This window comes from Chrysochloris asiatica, unplaced genomic scaffold (genome assembly GCF_000296735.1).
Source record: "Chrysochloris asiatica unplaced genomic scaffold, ChrAsi1.0 scaffold00012, whole genome shotgun sequence".
In the NCBI taxonomy this organism is placed as follows: domain Eukaryota; kingdom Metazoa; phylum Chordata; class Mammalia; order Afrosoricida; family Chrysochloridae; genus Chrysochloris; species Chrysochloris asiatica.
This window is the reverse complement of record NW_006408530.1, coordinates 7,584,926-7,604,548: the sequence shown is the minus strand read 5'-3', so window position 1 is coordinate 7,604,548 and position 19,623 is coordinate 7,584,926. Positions and strand designations below refer to the sequence as shown.

Genomic DNA, 19,623 nt, shown 5'->3' with positions numbered 1-19,623 from the left:
TAAGAGTAAATATGTTTTTAGGATATGTGAAAGTAAGGTTATTACGCAAAGGACTAAATCACTTCAGCTAAAAAAATAAAGACCTGATGCTAACAGTTGCTCCATAGAATGTGTTTGAATGAGTGAATGAATAAATAAAAAAGGAGTGTTATGCTCAAGTGAAATGTGTAATGATGCTTTGCTTATAATACAGACAAGTCAGCAGAATAATTAAAAGTCACAAACATTTCCTTATTGAAAAACAGACTGATACATTTGTCAATAGTATTCTAGAATTTAGTTCAGCAGCAGAACTCCACTAGTGGTTCACTGTAGGAAGAAGGAAAACTGAGCTACTTTAAGGTGTTAGCCAACTGAAAGAGCTAATTATTTGAATCTCAAGAAAACTTAAGAGTTTCTGTTACTGGTAATAGGAAAGATTCATTCGCCCGAAACTAGCAGGCCAGAATCCAGTGACCCGGATTTGTCTCTCTGTAGCCCTCAAGCTTCATCACTGTACTTCATTCCCTGCAACTTTACATATCCATAAGAACAGGCACGAGATGAGACTACTCAAATGCTAAAAAACAATGAAATCTGCCACACCAGAGAAAATGGCTTTCACCACATTGAGACTCATTTAATTTGAATAAATCCACAGTGGATATGCATAGAAAAAATAAGCATGCAGAACAAAACAGCATGATGCAGGCACATTGAGACAGACACACAAAGGAGGCAGTAGAAACACAACCCAGTAGGAAAACAACATTTAAATAAATGTTAGAATGGCTCTTTGACAGGAAAGTCACTCTCCAAAGAAAGAAATGGGAAAAGTTTTAGGGAAGCTCAGAGGTCCTGAGCTGGGGTCTGGAATGAAAGGAAACTTTTCCTGAGGGATGTAGGAGTCCATAAGAACAGGAAGGATCCCAAGAGCTGTGAAACACAGAGAAACAAAGCAAACCACACAGAGTCAGATTAGAAAAGCAGAGGCGCAAAGGTTCCTTTTGGATGGGAAAATCGACTTCTTTTCAAAGGATGTTAAAAGACCTCCTTCTGGCAGGTTTGCAGAATGTGCCCTTTGGTTGTTTAAATTATTATATATTCAGGAGTGTTTTTGTACATCCCTTCCCCCTCTGCCCCACCCTCCAAAAAGAAACCAGAGCGAATAGAAGCAAATACTGTTGAATGATGATGCACTGAGGAGACTGTAATCATTGCAATGAAAAGATGGTGTAAAGCCAATGTTCTCCCAAGTAAATTACCTACCACTCAGTTCACAATAAAAACTTAAAAAAAAAAAAAAAAGTCCTCCTTCTATCTTTTAGAAAATAAAATCACTTTTCTGAAGAAATGTTTTATTCCAAAGAGAAGCAAGTCCATTGGTGTCACTTTAGTTTATTTTTTCTGGACCTATCAAGTAAATGTAAACTTCTTACTTTTTAATGTAAAAAAAGTTAGGCCTTCTCTTATTCCACGCCCCAAAGAAGAGTCATTGAGTTGATTAAAACAATGGCAAACTCGGATGTGTCAACACAGTGAAACTGTGTTCCATGGGGTTTTCAAGAGCTGATTTCCTAGAAGTACATCTGCAGGCCTTCTGAGGTGCCTCTGGGTAGACTGAAACTTTCAACTTTTCAGAATAATTGGGAGCACCCTGGGACAAAAAAGCTCCCATGCCAATGCAGCCTAGCATAAGTACTTATATAAATCTGCCTGCATTCAGTGCTTTCCTTCTTATTAGTGGGCTGCATCATCTACATTTTTTGGGGGTTTATTTCCTTCTAGTTTTTATTTTTATATTTTAGCATTTTATTGTGGTTTGGGTTAAAGTTTACAGAGCAGATCAGTTTCCCATTGAACATTTTTTTTTCTTTAGCATTAGTTGCATTCCCCTCAAAATTGGAGCAGTCTTCTCACTTCCTCTCTGGGTTTCCATCTTCTACATTTTGAAAAATAAGTACACACATCGAATTCAGGACCTCAAGAATTCTTACAATGGTGTTGGACAAGGCAGTACGCATAGTAAAACTACATACATGCTGGCATTGGTGGTGGTGGTGGTGTGCCATGGAGTCAGTTCTGACTCTTAGGGACCCTGTACAGGGTTTCTGAGGCTGTAAATCTTTATGGGAGCGGAAAGCCTCATCTTTCTCCTGTGGAGCTGCTGGTAGTTTTGAACTGCTGACCTTGGGGTTTGCAGCCTGATTTGTAATCACTATGCTACCAGAGCACCTTTATGCTGGCATTAGGAATAATAAATAGTTTTTCCTCCCCTTTTTAAGTCATGGAACTCAAAGCAGTAACTGTACAATGCTGTGTATCAGCAAGTAGCAGCACCAGAGTTTTATATAATCCCCCAAACTCATAGAGTGGCTTACTATGGCTCTGAGGAGTCCTGGTGTGGTGCCATGGGTTAATGCGCTAGACTGCAAAGCGGTTCAAGCTTACCAGCTGCTCCTTGGAAACCCTCTACAGGATCGCTATGGGTTGGAATCAACTGAAAAGTTGAAAGTTCCAGTCTACCCAGAGGCACCTCAGAAGAAAGGCCTGCAGATGTACTTCTAGGAAATCAGCTCTTGAAAACCCCATGGAACACAGTTCCACTATGTTGACACTTCTGAGTTTGCCATTGTTTTAATCAACTCTGGTAGCGTAGTGATTACAGAACTTAATAACAATAACAACAACAACATGGCTCTGTGGAATAGGCATTGAGCTATTTTAGCAGCAAGACCAGTGGTTCAAATCCACCAGCCTCTCCTCAGGAGAAAGACGAGATTGTCTATTTCCATGAAGACTTACAGTCTCAGAAACTCCAAGGGACAGTTATCCTCAACCCTATAGGTTCATTGAGTTAGAATTGACTTGACGGCAATGGTTTTGGTATGGGTGTAGTGTAGGATATGTTGTTGTTGTTAAGAACTATCCAACTCATAGAGTCCTGGTGTGGCACTGTAGGATAAGCAATGGACAGCTAACCACAATGTTGGTGGTTCAAACACACCAGACGCTACTTAGAAACCTTATACAGGGTCACTATGAATCTAAACTGACTCAACTGCACATAACATCAATAATCCGACTCATAGTGACCCTGTATAGGGTTTCTAAGGCTGTAAATCTTTGTAGGAGCAGAAAGCCTCATCTTTCTCCATCATAGTGTAAGAGGTGGTGGTGGTGTGTTTCTAACTCATAGTGACCCTGGATAGGGTAAAATGTTTGTTGTTGTTATGTGCTGTCAAGTCTGTTCCTACTCATAGCGACTCCCTGTATGGGGTTTCCAAGGAGCAGCTGGGAGTTTGAACCACCGCGGATCTTGTGGTTCAAACCGACCTTGTAGTCCAGTGACTTATTCCACAGTGCCACACCAAGACTCCTTGTAAATTTTCATGGGAGCCTCATCTTTCTCCTGTGGAGTGGCTGGTAGTTTTGAACTGAGGATCTTATGATTAGCAGCTGGACTTGTAACCCACTACGCTTCCAGAGCTCCTTGTGTAAGAGAGCGGTGTTAAAATAATTATCCTTTTAAAGTTTAATTGTATTTGAGTGTAACATTCCAATTTTCCTGGTCTTTTTCAGGGAATTGAACTGAATGTTGGCATTTCTAAAGATGCAAGAAGTGGCTAAGTGAAGAGAACATTTCTTTTTTTCAAGACTATAAAACAAAGGATCAAAAAACTGAGTGGAAATTCTTTTAAATGTCTAGTCCTGTTAACACAAAGTGTGCTTGAATGAAATGTGTTAAATATCAACAGTGATAAACATTTTCAGGAGAAACAAAGGTTTTCATTGTGCCGTTGGAAATGAGAGTCTCCGTTTTCATTTCTTTTAATTTGATCACTGCCAGCCACCTAAAGTACATTGAGAGGCTATTTCCAAGCCAAATCTATCTTTCACTTTCAAGTGGCATGTTTTAAAGCGAAAGTTTCATGCAGGAAAAGAGAATAGTGTGCAAAATTAGATCCTTTCACAAATTTCCACAGCATTCTACATGTTCCAACACAAAATCAACATAAAAGATTGCAACTTGGTCAGTCATATGACCAAGGCCAAGGAAGATGAGAAAAAGAGGAAGACAGAGATATCTGCTTGCAGCTGTCAGTTTTACATCACTGATGAGCACATTAATTTTCTTAAGATGCCTCATCATAGGGGTGTCATAAGATGTGGCGCCGTGCCCATGCCCTCTCCTTTGGCCTTTGAGATATTTCACGTACAGTATGTGGCAAGATAGCAGAGTCAGAATGGGAAGAGCCCACAAGCAGCTTAAATCCTCTTGATTCAAAGGCCACAGGATGAAGATGCCCAAACTGAATCTTGAGGCAAGTCTTTCACAGGAAGTGAATGAATGCAGGAAGGTGAGTCATGGAAGTTAAGTAGGAAGGTGTATGCATAAAAAGGATCCAATGGAGTCCCATTCTCCACAGTATAGCTTTCACTTTTGTTATTGCAATGTGCCGTGGAGTCGATTTTGACTCATAGTGACCCTGTACAGGGTTTCCGAGGCTATAAATCTTTATGGGAGCAGAAAGCCTCATCTTTTTCCCACGGAACAGCTGGTAGTTTCGAACTGCTGACCCTGAGGTTCACAGCCCGATTCGTAACCACTATGCTACCAGAGCTCCTTAACTTTCACTTTATGACTAGAAATATAAGCCTCTAGGTTTTTACAAAATCAATTTTTATCAAAATTTCAATCTCAAAGCCATTGTTTTTGATTTGCTAATGGGATGACCTTAAGTATAATTAAAATAATAATAATAATAATTTTCTTTAATTGGGTCTTATTGTTGCTGTTAAGTGTCATCCAGTTGTTCTGACTCAGAAACCCTGTACAGAGTTTACAAAGGGTGGTTGGTGGGATTGAACCATCAATCTTGTAATCAGCAGTACAGTGCTTATCCTACAGAGTCATACCACAGTTAATCAATTTTAAAGATTCCACTGTTTTTTGTTGGTGATTTCATGTCTTGTTCTCAAATGTTTATTAAATTCCATGAACTTGTGATAAAAATACTACATAGACTTTAAAAATAAAACAAACATTTAAAAAATGTTAAAAAGATCATATTATGTTTAAAATTAAAAAGAAAAAAAATTTTAAAGATCATATTAACTTGTAATCAGTCATCCCAGTCTATTATCTCGTCTTAATTCCAAACTTGTTTTGAGGTTCTCATTTGCCATTACTAATTTGTATTTTCTGAAAGACTGCTGGAAGTCAGTCCATATAGCAACCACATTACCTGAAATATTTCCTTAACCAAGTACTTTAGAGAACATAAATAATGAACAAAAGAAAGTAGTATCTCTAAATTGGAGGATAAATAAGATATTCTTGAGCTTAACTTCTAGGGAACAGAACTTGTCACTTTGAGAGATCTGGTGACAGATCACGGGGCTATGAGCTAGAGTTTGAAAACCTCTATGAGAGTAACTTATATAACTGGAAAATAACAAGAAAAATGTGTAATGTTTGGGCAACATATTTCTGAGACCATATTCTTCTCTAATATGAAACCTGCTAGTATGAAGCATAAGGAGCTCTGGTAGCATAGTGGTTACAAGTCGGGCTGCTAACCTCAAGTTCAGCTAGTTCGAAACTACCAGTGGTTCCGTGGGAGAAAGATGAGGCTTTCTGCTCCCGTAAATATTTACACCACCACCACCACCAGAATGAAGTATTTCCTGTCAACACAACATGCATCCCTGTAGCAAACACTTATACTAAATTATAATTATTTATTCACAGACATGTAGTCTGAGAGCTTCGGGTCACACACAACTTCCATCCACAACCCCACCTCCTAACCCATTCCAACCCAGACCTACACTATATACCCAGTGACATCGTGTAGATTCTGACTCATAGTGGCCCCACACAGGGTTCCCAAGGCTGTAAACCTTTTTGGGAGCAGAAAGCCTCATCGTTCTTCCTTGGAGCAATTAGTGGGTTTGAACTGCTGATCTTGCGGTTAGCATCCAGACACATACTATATGTATACTGAAATAAAGACTTAATGTGACTGCATCTGGTTGGATTTTGGAAGTTAGAATTTCATGTCTCTTGCATGTTAACAAATCTCTCACAGGTTACTCAAATATGAATTAGACTCTTGGGATGTTATTCTTACTGCCTGGGGAAAGGTTCCACTAGGACCTCATGAGTTAATTTCTTTTGTCACATGTAGTTTGTGAAGCACACAGACACCTAGACACACATACCTATAAATGCGATAGTGAAAAATCAGAAAGGTCTAGACAGGTTAGAGGGAAGCATTTTTCATGATAGAACTTTTCAAACCTGAAGTGCTATCAAAGACCCAGTGTTACTTTGGTTGCTAATGTCATACTTCCATTCTGGGAATTACTGCACCCTGTAAGGTTCTTTTTATCTCCTCCTAAGAGCTGTCACTTGCTCATCATTACCTGGCTGCTCAGCTTGGCTGCTTTCTTGGCCATTTCAATGTCTGGGCGACCAAGCATGCTTAAACCATGGCTGCCTTCCTTTCGATGCTTTGCTCTGTATTCCACCTAAATCAAAGAAAACCAAAGAAAAAGGGCAACATGTTCTATGTGATGGGAGTCTTGCATGACTTGTTGGCTGTATCCTTGGGGCATGGAGACTTCCAGCCATACCCTTACCTCACTGGCCTGTTTGGCTGCCTGTGTGGCTTTTTTGATGTCTGGCCGGTCTGCTACTGTGGTGTAATGTAGGTTCTCTTTGGCATCTTTTTTGTAAGCAATCTTTATAAGGGAAAGAAAAGAATTACTCACTTGAGAAGTATGCCATGTTTCAAAGAGTCCTCATGAAGCACAAGAAATATTTTTACTTTAAAATCAAACCAATTTCTGTCATTAAACAGCAAAACAAAAACTAAAGTGAAGAAGTCGGGGTGACTACTAATGGAGCAAGCCTAGCAGGCCCCAGGTTAGATTCCACTGCTTAACGTGTTGAGTGGAGGGACTCACATTGCTCTGCTTCTTGGCCACATCCATGGCGTGCTTCACATCTGGGGGCTCCAGCATGATGGAGTAGTTGGATTTTCCTTTCTCCTTGACATACTTCTTCTTGTAATTTGTCTAAACAGAGCCAGAGTATTTGTGTGAGTAGAAAACAACTGGGAATAAAACTGACCAACTTGAAGAACTGTGAGAAGAATCTCCAGAAAAATCCATGGTTTCCCATTTTGACATCAGTCTGGGAGTTAAAATCACATTCTAATTAGTTCATCACTGTCATTTTCGTCCCCAAACCCAGCACTGAAACTACCCAGTAATATTTGAGGAAGAAGCAAAACCCACTCTCTTTTCTACCATTTTCTTTTTTTTTTTTTCTTTTTTAGATGGAAACTAAAGGGACTGAAAAGATAATACCATGGTTACTACAGCATTATTGTTGTTGTTGTTGCTAAGTGCTATTGAGTCAGTACCAACTCATAGTGGCCCTGTATAAGGTTTCTGAGGAGTGGCTGGTGAGTTTGAACCACCGACCTTGAGGTTCAAAGTGATCTTGCAGTCCAGCGCACTAACCCACAGCACCACACCAGGACTCCGCAGCATCATCAGTTAAGGATAATATGGACTGAGATGGCTGAAGTACAGAGAGGTGATTATACTTTTCTACAAGTGGAAGATTTACAGTTTGTGTCCACCCAGGGCTACCTTGGAAGAAAGGTGTGGTGATCTACTTCTGAAAAATATGCCACCGAAAACCCTATGGCACCATTCTACTCTGACACACATGCGGTTGTGATGAGTTGGAATCAAATTGACTACAACTTATTTTTATTTATGTATTTAAAAAATTACTTGTCAGTATAAGGACAGGAGTGACTACTCTTCTCTACAAATTTGTCCTCCCCATATTAAAAGTAGGCCAGTAACATTTTACATAGCTAGTTAACAAATCTGGTGACAAAATGCACATTTACCATAAGTGGAAAGCCAATAATATAAGACTCTTTTCTGAACCACAGTCTAAGATTCACACATTGCTATTAATGCTGAGAGGCGCGCCACATAAAAAGGGAAAGCATCTGAAAGCCCAAAAGCAGTGTACAGGCCTCCCCCGGAATTCTAAGTAAATGTGGTACGGCTGCTGCCCAGACTCCTGGGGCTGGTCACTTACCTCACTGACATTCTTGGTCACTTTCTTGACGTGAACAGTATCACGGGTCTCTGGCAGAGTTGTGTATGAGCCCTGGGCCAAGTGCTTCTTAACATAGTCCTTGTACTTGTTCTGAGGAATCCACAGAGAGCTTGTTAAGGCACCTGCCTGGAGCATTAGCCGGAGAGGGAAGTGGGACATATGTGCTGCGGGACCGTTACCTCGGACACCAGATGGCTGACAGCCTTTGCCAGGAGGATTTGAGGAGTGTCGGGCACAGCCTGACAGGTTCCTCTTTCCTTGACATGTTTCTCTTTGTATTTCAGCTGCAGGGGTGAGAAAGCAAAAGCACATTTCTTGAGCACCTCTGAATATCCCGCACATTTTCATTGTACCTCCAAACCACTAGATAGACTTGGAAGAGAAGCATCTTTGACACACTGGGCTCACCGCCATCGAATCGATTCTGACTCAGAGCGACCCAAAAGCACAGAGTAGAGCCGCTCCTTTGTGATTCCAAGACTGTACATCTTTCTGGGAGCAGAAAGTTTCATCAGATAGCCTGAGGATTTGAACCACCAACCTTATGGTAGGCTACCCAATACTTAAGAAACCTTAAGACTCAATGAAAGATTTAACATTTGAAAGCCTCAGGAAATATTCAAAAGAAATAATTATCTCTTGCAGATGGAGCCTCTTATAGTAACCAAAATAGATGTCGTAATGAATCTTTGCATATAGAACCTTTAGTTCAAAGTATTTTTCAAGTTTGACATTTCACCTTTCCCTAGCCTGAAGAGGCATTATTATTATTCCTTCTTTCCAGATGAGGAAACTGAGTACAATCCTACGAAAAATAAAGAATCCACGCACTGCCATTGAGTCAATTCCAACTTATAGCGGCCCTGTAGTGCCGAATGGAAGTACTCCTTAGGGTTTCTGTGTGGCTGCTGGGTTATAGATTAGCAGTCCAACATTTATCCCAAAGCATCACCAGAGCTCCTACAGGAAATAAGTAAAAAGTCTCAATTCTGAATGTAGGCAGGCCTTCAGATTCGGAATTCTTGCTCTGTCAATCTTAGGGTAGAGTACAGTCATCAATGTTCACCTGGACATCACTGGTGTCCACTCATGATGGGCTCATATTTCAGGATCCACACCTGAGTTCCTACAGGAGCAGCACCCCATCCTTTTCTGGGTGCTCTTGCGGACTATGGTGTAGAAAAAGGAAGGCACTGGATACTTACGTCACTTTCGATCAAAGAATTCCTCAGGGCCAGCACCATGTCTTTATCATCAGTGACAGAAAGTTTGCAACCCTTGAGGAACTCTCTATCCAGCTTGTATTCAAACTGTAACAGAAGAAAAGCAGAGGAAGACAGCAAAGGGTCTCAGGCACAGGAGGATGGTGGGCATGTGATTAACTCTATGGAGAGTTTCCCCTTTAAAGGTCAATATGAGGTCTTGCTACCATAATGAGAGGAGGGGTTTCCTGACTCCCCTCACTGCCTACTGGGCTTCCTCCTTTCTAGTCCAGCTGCCAGGATGAAGCCTTCCAAAACTGCTCTCCCTCCCCATCCTCAGTTAGGGCTCTCACCCATCTGAGTCTGAGCTTACAGTGGGATAGCAGTTCCATGGCCAGGCCAGCTTCCTAAACTGGTCTTGTCCTCCTCACAAGCCTACTCTCCTTAGAGGTAGGCTTAATATCCACTGCAGTGGTTATTATGGGTAATTATTACTTTCTCAGGTGTGTCATGCAGTTACGACTCTCTTAGCCTCTCCTGTCTTACATCACTTTGCTGCAGGGATGACTTGGCTGCCTGGATGAAGTCGGGTCGGTCAGGGATCCACCTCCAGTGGGCTTTGTTTGCTTCATACAGTTTTTTGTAGTCCAGCTGTTTTGTAATGAGAAAAAAGGTAATTTCTTCACTCAGCAGCCAGTATTCATAAACATACAGCATACAGGGATACATCTTGTATTTGAACACACCAGTTCTTAATAAAAGAAAGAGCCCCAATGAAAATTTCTGTACAATTTTAGCAGCTAGTCAGTCACCCAATAGGTAGGATTCTTTAGTTCCATCTCCACCCCACCACAAATAAAAAAAAGAAAAAAGAGTTACTGTCAAGTAACTGACTCATGGTGAGCCTACATAATGTCAGAATAGAATTATTCCATAGGATTTTCAATGGCCACTTTCTTTGATGCAGTTTTCCAGGACTTTCTTCCAAGGAATCTCTGGATGCACTGAACTCCAACCTTTTGTTAGCATGTTAACTCTTTGCCCACACAAACCAAAATCCACTGCCTTTGAGTTGATTTTGATGCATGACAACCCTAAGGGCAGGGTTCCAAGACTGTAAATCATTACAAGAACAGACAGCTTCAGTTTTCTCCCAAGAAGTGGCTGGTGGGTTTGAGTTGACAACCTAGTGGGTTATCAGTCCAATGGCTAACACACTGCACCATCAGAAAGGAAACCCTTTATCCAGCTCAGTGTATTGGATTTGAGTGTCTTACGGAAGGGCCTGTACTATGAGGCACATTTCTTCCTCTAATCTTCTCCCCCCCAACTCTCTCTTTTTAAACTGAGGCTCCATTTATGAACAATAAAATGCAAATATATCACATGTACTATTTGATGACTTTTCGCTCTAACTTCATTATTAAAATATTAAACATAAATTTTCAAAAAGAATTACAAGAATATAATAGACAATATTCATACAACCACAACATGGATTTTGCAGTATACATTTGACTGGATTTGTTTTATCCCATATATCTTGACTCCATCTAATCTTTGACCACCTTTAAGCTACTTGTCTGCTCCGAGGGGCATTTCCATTCACTAGCCCTAAAAAATACATGTTTTGTCTGGTGCATTGGCTCCATATGATAAGCACTGGACTGCGAACCACAAAGTCAGCAATTCCTGCCCACCAGCCACGCCTTGGGAGAAAGATGAGGTTTTCTGCTCCCATGACGACTTAAAAAGCCTCTGAAACACTATATAGGGCCACTACAACTTTCCATCCACTTGGAGGCACACAACACCAGTGGGCAATTAGTTGGGCTCTAATTAAGGAGCTCTGGTAGTGTAGTGGTTACGAATCAAGCTGTGAACCACAAGGTCAGCAGTTCGAAAATACCAGCTGTTCCACGGGAGAAAGATGAGACTTTTTGCTCCCGTAAAGATTTACAGCCTCAGAAACCCTCCTTGGAAACCTTATACAGGGTCGCTCCTTGGAAACCTTATACAGGGTCACTATGAGTCGGAACCGACTCCATGGTACATAACAACAACAACAATGGTTTCATTACACTAGTCATTTATATATATGTTAAAGGTCAGCGCTCATTTAAATGCACAAAAAATGTTTCTGTGTTTGAGGGTTTGAGACCACAAAGAAGCGCCTCAGTGCAGGGAGCATCTGAGCTGGTAGAAGGTCTAGACCAAATCCTGACAGTGCCAAGTGGCTAAACGGTTTTCTCTTTCAGAAGAAGCAGGTTCTAGAGTTTGTGGCAGGAAGAGGAATAAAAAATACAAAGGCACCTTGCAAAACACAACCTTTGTTTGAGACCAAAATCTCCTCCTTCTCAGCCATGTGATCCAAAGACAGTGGCTGATATATCAAGGCACTAAAGTTAAATCATCCATGCTTTTTTGTGAGATCAGAGGCAACAAATAGATGCAGCATCATTACTCATGCTTCCAGGGCTCCTGGGGCCTAACTCTGGATCTGAACTCACGGGAACTTAACCACCTGAAGAGATGTGAAAAGAGGCCACACATTCCACAAAGCTGAGCCCTGCCCTAATTAGCCTGGGAAGGTTTGGGAACTTACATTGGTGTTGACTTTGTAGGCATCCTTGGCTGCTTTGATGTGAACAGCGTCAGGTTCAATGGTGCAATTGGACTTGGTTCTTTGTTTTCCTTTTTTTTATTTTGGTTGTTGCGGGCCACCTAACGTCCTTTTTGATTTTTTTTCCGTTGGTTCTGTCTTTTTCATTTTCATGTGGCTTGTTTTAGAGTGGGCGTTTTTTTTTTGTGTTGTGCATAGTGTGGCCATTTGTCTGCTTTCCTAGCTTTTCCCTTCATTCTTTCTGTTTCCACTTAAAATCCTCATAAATGTTTTCTGTTTTTTTTTTTTTTTGTTGTTGTTCAGTGCCGTTGAGTTGGTTCGGACGCCTGGTGTCTCTGTTTGCGGTTTTCAGTTTTCGATTAGTGATGTTGACCTTTCTTTTTTTTGGTTGCCTCATCCTTTGGGTTTTATCAGATTTGGCGCCGTTGCCATGCCCTGTCTTTTTGTCTTTGTGTTGTTTTTGTTGTTGTGTGTTGTGGGATCGGTTCTTCTGCATGGTGTTTGTGTAGAGGCTTTTTAAGTCTTCTTGTTTTTTCGGCCGCAGGATGTCTCTTCTTTCTCTGTCTGTTTGGGTGATTGTTTTGCAGGACGTGCCTTATTGTTGGCAGTTGTGTGCTTTAGGTTACGTAGGCAGGTTTCTCCCCTATATGTATCTGGTGTTGTTCCGTTCTGTCCAGTTTGTTTTTCCCTTTTGTTGTTGCTATGTGCCGTGGAGTTGGTTTTGACTCATGGTGACCCTTTACAGGGTTTTCGAGGCTGTAAATCTTTATGGGAGCAGAAAGCCTCATCTTTTTCCCGTGGAACAGTTGGTAGTTTTGAACTGCTGACTTTGCGGTTCACAGCCCGATTCGTAACCACTACGCTACTAGAGCTCCTTGGTTATGACCCACAGTGACCTGATATAGGGTTTCTGAGGAGTGGCTGGTGAGCTTGAACCACCAACCTTGCAGTTCAAACTGACTTTGCAGTCCACAGCACCACACCAGGATGTGTATAGGGAGGTATATATGAATATATGACTGTGTATGTACAATGGTATCTGTAGGTATATGTATATACATGTTTATGTGTACTGCATACATATTCATACATTTAAAACAGACTGAAAGAACAATGTAGAACAAAACTCAAATTCCTAAAGAAGGCCAGACTTACTGAACCTGTAAAAACTAGAGGGACCCCCGAGACTATGGCCTTGGGATACCCTTTAAACTTGGAACTCAAACCACTCCAGGAAGACACCTTTACATCAAATGACAGATTGATTTATAAAACAAATAATAACACTTGTGAGTGCCGTGCTTTTCTAAATAATCATCGAAACGAAACCAAACAACAAACATTTGCCTGAGACCAATGATAAGAAGGTAATGTGGGACTGAGAAACCAGATTAATGAAAATAGAACAACCAGAATGACTGATACATTGTGAATGAGTATTCTAGCACACTGAAAAAATTTAACTAATGTCTCTGAACAATATGTGTAAAACCAAAACCTAACTATGCCATTAAGTCACTTCTGACTCATAGCAATGAGTTTCCAAGGCTGTTGTAAATATATGCAGGAGCAGACAGCATCATCTTTGTCCTACAGAGCAGCTGGTGGGGTTGAACTGCCGACCTTACAGTTAGCAGTGTTGAACTGCCTACCTTACAGTGTTTATCCTACAGTGCCAATTTGCTGTGTAAACGTTCACCTAAAACACAATAAAATATTTAAAAAGAAAGTACAAATAAAAAGATCCTAGACAAGGGGAAAAAAAACCACCAAACAAAACAAAGCAAAACAGAAAAGTTGTAGCTATGCAGTTATGTAGAGCTATACCTTCCTATCATACATCTTACAAACCAGCTCTCTAGGGCACACTGAGTTTGTTCACCTGTGGCATCATATGATTTATGATCCTGAGCTTGTTCTGAAAAGGCCAGGTAGACAGTGAACCATGGATGCTTTCCCTTTCCAAGTCAGAAACCCGAGTTCAGAGCATCTTGAAAACTGCTGATGGAAGAGAAGACTTTCCCCCACTAACTCTAAATAATCATCGAAATGAAACCAGACAATAAACATTTGCCTGAGACCAAAGATAAGAAAATTAGGAGGGACTGGGATTAGTTGTGTCCTTCTTTGCTCCCACACCTGCCTTTTCTTCCATTCTAGGTGTTTTTATGCTATGTTGTAATGATTTGTTTATCTGTCTATCTGTTCTACTAAGCTGAACCTCTAGAGGGCAAAGCTGTGTATCTTTCACCATCTCATTTCTAGTGTCAGCCACACAGAAACTCAAACAATATTTGGTGAATGAATGAACTGATGGTTGTCATGACATCATAACTATAGCTGTATCTAGTAAGGCAGGGTACATGTGGCATGGGAATGGGAAAAGAATAGCTTCTGCAGGCCCGAGGAGACCAGCAGTTTCCCCATCTTGGGTATGGGGTTTCTAGTTTCACCCACTCTTGTGTGGCATTGCAGGATAATGCACTGGACATCAAGGTTGGTTTGAACTGCAAGACCGATGGTTAAAACCCACCAGCCACTCCATGGAAACCCCATACTGGGTTGCTGTGAGTTGGAACTGACTCAACAGCACTTAACAATAATTGCTGTTATTGTTGTTAAGTGTCGACGAGTCTGTTCCAATTCATAGCGACACGGTTTCCAAGTAGTCGCTGGTAAGTTTGAACTACCAACCTTGTGGGTCAAACTGACTTTTAGGTCCAGAACTTAAGCGCCACACCAGGACTTCACAGCAACAATAGTTCCTCTTAAATTTATGGTGTTGTGTCCACATCTGGGCCTCTTCATTAATTCTGTGGAAGGATCCTATGTTTTAATGTGGTTAAAAGACTACTGTAAATAAGTAAAACTGTTCTAAAGGAGCCATAGCTGTGTTTACTAAACTTGCCTGACCATAAGAATCAGTTTTTTGAGATTCACCACAGTGTGGCACTGTAGGATAAGCACTGGGCTGCTCACCACAAGATTGGTGGTTCAAGCCCACCAGTTGCTCTATGAAAACCCTATACAGGGTAGCTATGAGTCAGAATCGACTTGACAGCATTAACAAAACCACCACCACAGGCCTAGTGTCTTAGCTATCTAGTGTTGCTGTAACTAAAATGCCCCAAGTGGATGACTTTAACAAACAGACATTTATTTTCTCACAGGTTAGGAGGGCTTAAGTCCAAATTTTAGTGTAGGCTCCAGGGCAGGGGTTGTTGCTGTTGTTGTTGTTGTTAAGTACCTTGGAGTCAGCTCTGACTCATAGTAACCCTTTTATAGAGTTTCCAAGGAGCAGCTGGTGAGTTTGAACCACTGACCTTGTGGTTCAAACTGACCTTTTGGTACAGTGCTTTATGCCTCAGTGCCACACCAGGACTCCAGAAAGGAATCTTTTTCTGCCACGGGACATTTTGATTTTTATAACATCATTTGTGGGCCATACAAAATTATCAACTTAAAAATTAGCCTGCTGCAACGCGATGGCTGGAACTGCAGTTGCCTTGGCAGGGCCAGACCAAATGATTTCATGGGCCATAACCACTTGACTGCAGTTCAAACTCACCAGCTCCTCCAAGGAAACCCTATACTGGATCACTGTGAGTTGGAACCGATTTGACAGAGCTGACAACAACAACATGCATCCTGGGAGCTGGACGTTGCTCACCCCTGCTCTAGAGGAAGGTTTTCTCTCTCTGTCAACTCTGGGAAGGGTCCTTGTCTCATCAGCTTTTGTTTCCTGGTTCTTTGGAGATCTCCATATGGCTTGCACCTATCTTCTTCCATTTCTGCTTGTTCCTTTTATATCTAGTAAGAAATGGACTCAAAATACATTCTATGCTAATCCTGCCTCATTAACATAACAGACAACTCATTCCCAAATGGTATTATAACCACAGGCATGAGTTTAAGATTTCAAAAACATATTTTTGGGAGACACAATTCAATCCAGAAAACTTAATAAATCAGTATTTTTAGGAAAAATGCCTAAAAATTTATATTTTCATCAATACTCTATGTAATTCTTAAAATCAGCAAAAAAAAGTTTAGGGAAATGTCGTTATTGAGTACTGTCCAGTCGGTTCTGACCCATAGCGACCCTGTATAGGGTTTCTGACGAGTAGGTGGCGAACTTGAACCACCAACCTTGAGGTTCAAATTGACTTTGCATTCCAGCACGTTAACCTGCAACACCATACCAGGACTCTTTAGTGAGATAGAGGAACCATTTTTTTTTCAATAAGGAGTGGTTATTCCATGTAAGGGATCAATCTCATACATGTTTGTGAACACTTGATATTCATATTTAAGTGTCAACAACTATTTTAACATTTTTCATACTTGTAAAACTTGTTACACATCTCTGTCTTCTTAAACAATGCATTTCTTTACCAGGATCAAGAGTATGAACATATTTATTCATCCATCATGGAATACCTGAATACCAGCTCCAACCTAGGCTTTGTAATAGGGATAAGCTTTGTAATAGGGATAAGCTAGTAGAGTCCTAGTGTGGTGCTGTGGGTTAATGCACTGGACTGCAAAGTCAGTTTGAACCACAAAGTTCATCATCACCAGTCACCCCTAGGAAACCCTATGCAGGGTCGCTATGGGTCAGAATTAACAATAACTATTCACAGTTGCCTTTATTGTCCTTTCCAGTGCTCCCCAGCTCATGTAGCCAAGGAGTTCTTTTAAAAAAATGGAATCTGTTTTGTTTTTTTGAATCAATCCAAATGATGATAGTTCTAAACCATAGACTCAAGCAACATGTCTGAATATATATGAATGTCATTTCTCCCCCAAATTAGAGGATAAATATATAACATCTGGTTGGTTCCTCTCAGTCAAGCTAAACTGATAGAGTGTTAATAGGGGCTGTGGCTATTTCTAATAACAGCCTCAATAACCTCATCCATTCCACATACTCTTCTGTAATGTGACCTTCCCACATGGAGGCCTATCACAAAGTGGTGCCTCCTGAATCTGGGTGGGCACTGTGGCCAGCAGAATATGGGAAAAGTACCTCTGCACTTGTTTTAGAAATAGTTCTTGAATGGCCTAGAAGCTACCATGTCCTTTCTCTTGGAACCCAATCACTTTGCTTTCAGATGTCCAAAGCCACACATAGGGGTTCCCCCGGCAAGCTCCCAGCCAAAAGTCATTATCAATGATCCATGTGAGTGAGCCATCTTGGGTGTCCTGGCTCAATACCTACCAGCATCATGTGGAGTAGAGGAAATACTCGGTTGTGCCCAGTCAGTTTATGAACAAAATACAATGATTGCAATTTAAAGCTACTAAATTTTAGGGTAGTAGTTATGCAACAATAGATAACTGGATCAGGATTCATTAGATCACATTAAACAGGGGACAAAATGAGAGATACTTACATCACTGACTTCATCCTTCACCTTACGGACATGCAGCAACATGGGGGTGTCATGGATTGTGGTGTAGCCTCTGGGTTTGGCCTTGTTATATTCCAGTTTATAGAGTATCTGAAAGAGATTATAAATCAGAAAGACACAGTGTTATGCTTCTCAATTTATAAGTGCATTTTTTTTCTAAAGCAAGTATAAAGAAAAGAGAGTTCTATGTATTCAATAGGGGCTTTCAGGCTCTTTGCCAAGACTCCAGAGTTTGTCAACTGAGGTGTCGGTCAATTTGTTTGAAACAATTCTTCTTTCTTATGAAAGAAGAACCCTATGCACATCAGGACGCTTAGCCTCCCTGACTTCCTCCTACCAAGTGGCTGTAGCGTCCCTCAGATATTGTGACAGTCTAAATTACCCCCACCACTACCCACCACTGAGTTTGAGAGTCTAGTTAGTGATTCTTGTACTTACATCACTGATTTGTTTGTTGACTTTTGTAGTCCTCAGGTGTTCTGGAGTATCAACAATTGAAGTGAATTTGTCTTTCGACTTTTCATATTTTTTTCTGTATTTGATCTAAATTTTACAGAGAAGCAAGAATTAATAAAAAATAGAATAGAGGGCTTTAGAAAACTGAGTTTCCTTCTTGAGAAAAAAGTATGTATGTATAGCAGATAGTGGGATTATGATATGGCACAGATGTAGGAGATGGTGTCAGGGTAGCATTTCTAACAATGCTAACTGAAATGCTTAACAGAAATGTGTATTCATTAGCAATGGTTCGATGTAGTGAGCAAATAATAGAAATTTGTATTCAATAGCAATGGGACAGTGCAGTGCTCAAATAAACAAAAAAATGACATTTCAAAATGGCATTAAATATAGTTCAAAGTGTTTTATACACATGGACACCTAGGCTCAGAGAAGTTAAGAGACTGGACCACGGGCACATATACTGAGTGAATTGCAGAGGTGACTAGAAACTTGTCCTCTGGACTCTAATAATAATGATTCCCTTACAACACATTGCACTGAGTATCTGTGATCTCTGAAAGTATTTTCACATATCAAAGATTAGACAAGTATGAACAATGAGTATAGATATATTTTAAATTACATTTGTTTTTGTCATTTCTAGGTCCAATTTTTTTTTTCATGCACATAAGCTGTTTCAAGCAGTGCAGATCCAAGGAGCCAGCAAAATTTCATGCACAACTATTTAATGAACGTATCAGGGAAAAGAAAAAGTTCAGGCCAATTCCTAGGCAGAGCTCAAGGACCTTAATTACGTGCTGATTTGATAGCAAACAAAAAACGATGAAACAAATTACTAGAACAAAATATTGAATAAAAAAATTCTTAATTTTGGAACTGTGGTCTCTGAACAATAGTGTTTCTGGTAATTATCCAATTATCATTGTTGCTGTTCCACATTTACATTTCCTCCTGGGATTACATTTCATCCTGAGTATGCTTCAGTGGCCCTTGTAGGAAGGTATTCTTACCAGCGATGTTACAAGTGCGTATGAACCGATAAGCTGGAAAGTTTCCTTTTGTTGTTATTGTTGTTAAGTGCCATCAAGTCGGTTCTGACTCCTAGTGACCATGTATAGGGTTTAACAACTGGTGAGCTTGAACCTCAAGATCAGTGGTTCAAACCAAACTTGCTGTCCAGCTCACTAACCCGAAGTGCCACACCAGGACTTCAGAAGGTTTCCTTTAAGAACCTACAAAATCTACAAATTCAGTATTAGACCCACAAAGGGCCATGAATATGTATAATATTCAAAGAGCTGTTTTATAATGCTGTTGTTGTTGTGTGCCGCGGAGTTGGTTCCAACTCATAGTGACCCTACACAGGGTTTCTGAGGCTGTAAATCTTTACGGGAGCAGACCGCCTCATCTTTCTCCCTCGGAACCGCTGGTAGTTTCGAACTGTCGACCTTGCGGCTCGCAGCCCGATTTGTAACCACTACACTACCAGCTAATTCCTCCCAAATGGTATAGCAGTGACCATTGAAGAACGGAAAAATTATTTGAAAACTTTCTAAATGCTGTTGCATTGACTTAATTAATACCCTCAGTCTATAAGGAATTTACTTTTATTGGGAAAATAAATACACGAAATATATGAAAAAATATACGCCAGTTTGGCTATAACATTTAAAAATGTCTCAGCTAATCTTGCTGAGTCAAGTGGTTGTCCACTGCCACTGTCCAGGTGAAGACTGCAGCATCATCGCACCTGGCTACCTCCAGAGTTCACTAATAAGGAATGAACAT

At 40.6% G+C, this 19,623-nt stretch overlaps 1 protein-coding gene across 1 annotated transcript in view; it reads right to left on the bottom strand.

Annotated features, from left to right (window-relative positions):
• NEB (nebulin) overlaps nucleotides 1-19,623 on the bottom strand; it is a 261,077-nt gene that overhangs the window by 35,949 nt on the left and 205,505 nt on the right. The window contains 10 exon segments of the mRNA XM_006834547.1: nucleotides 6,412-6,516; nucleotides 6,628-6,729; nucleotides 6,955-7,065; nucleotides 8,114-8,224; nucleotides 8,314-8,418; nucleotides 9,340-9,444; nucleotides 9,883-9,987; nucleotides 11,942-12,060; nucleotides 17,352-17,463; nucleotides 17,812-17,916. Of these exon segments, the coding sequence (XP_006834610.1) occupies nucleotides 6,412-6,516; nucleotides 6,628-6,729; nucleotides 6,955-7,065; nucleotides 8,114-8,224; nucleotides 8,314-8,418; nucleotides 9,340-9,444; nucleotides 9,883-9,987; nucleotides 11,942-12,060; nucleotides 17,352-17,463; nucleotides 17,812-17,916 (1,080 nt within the window).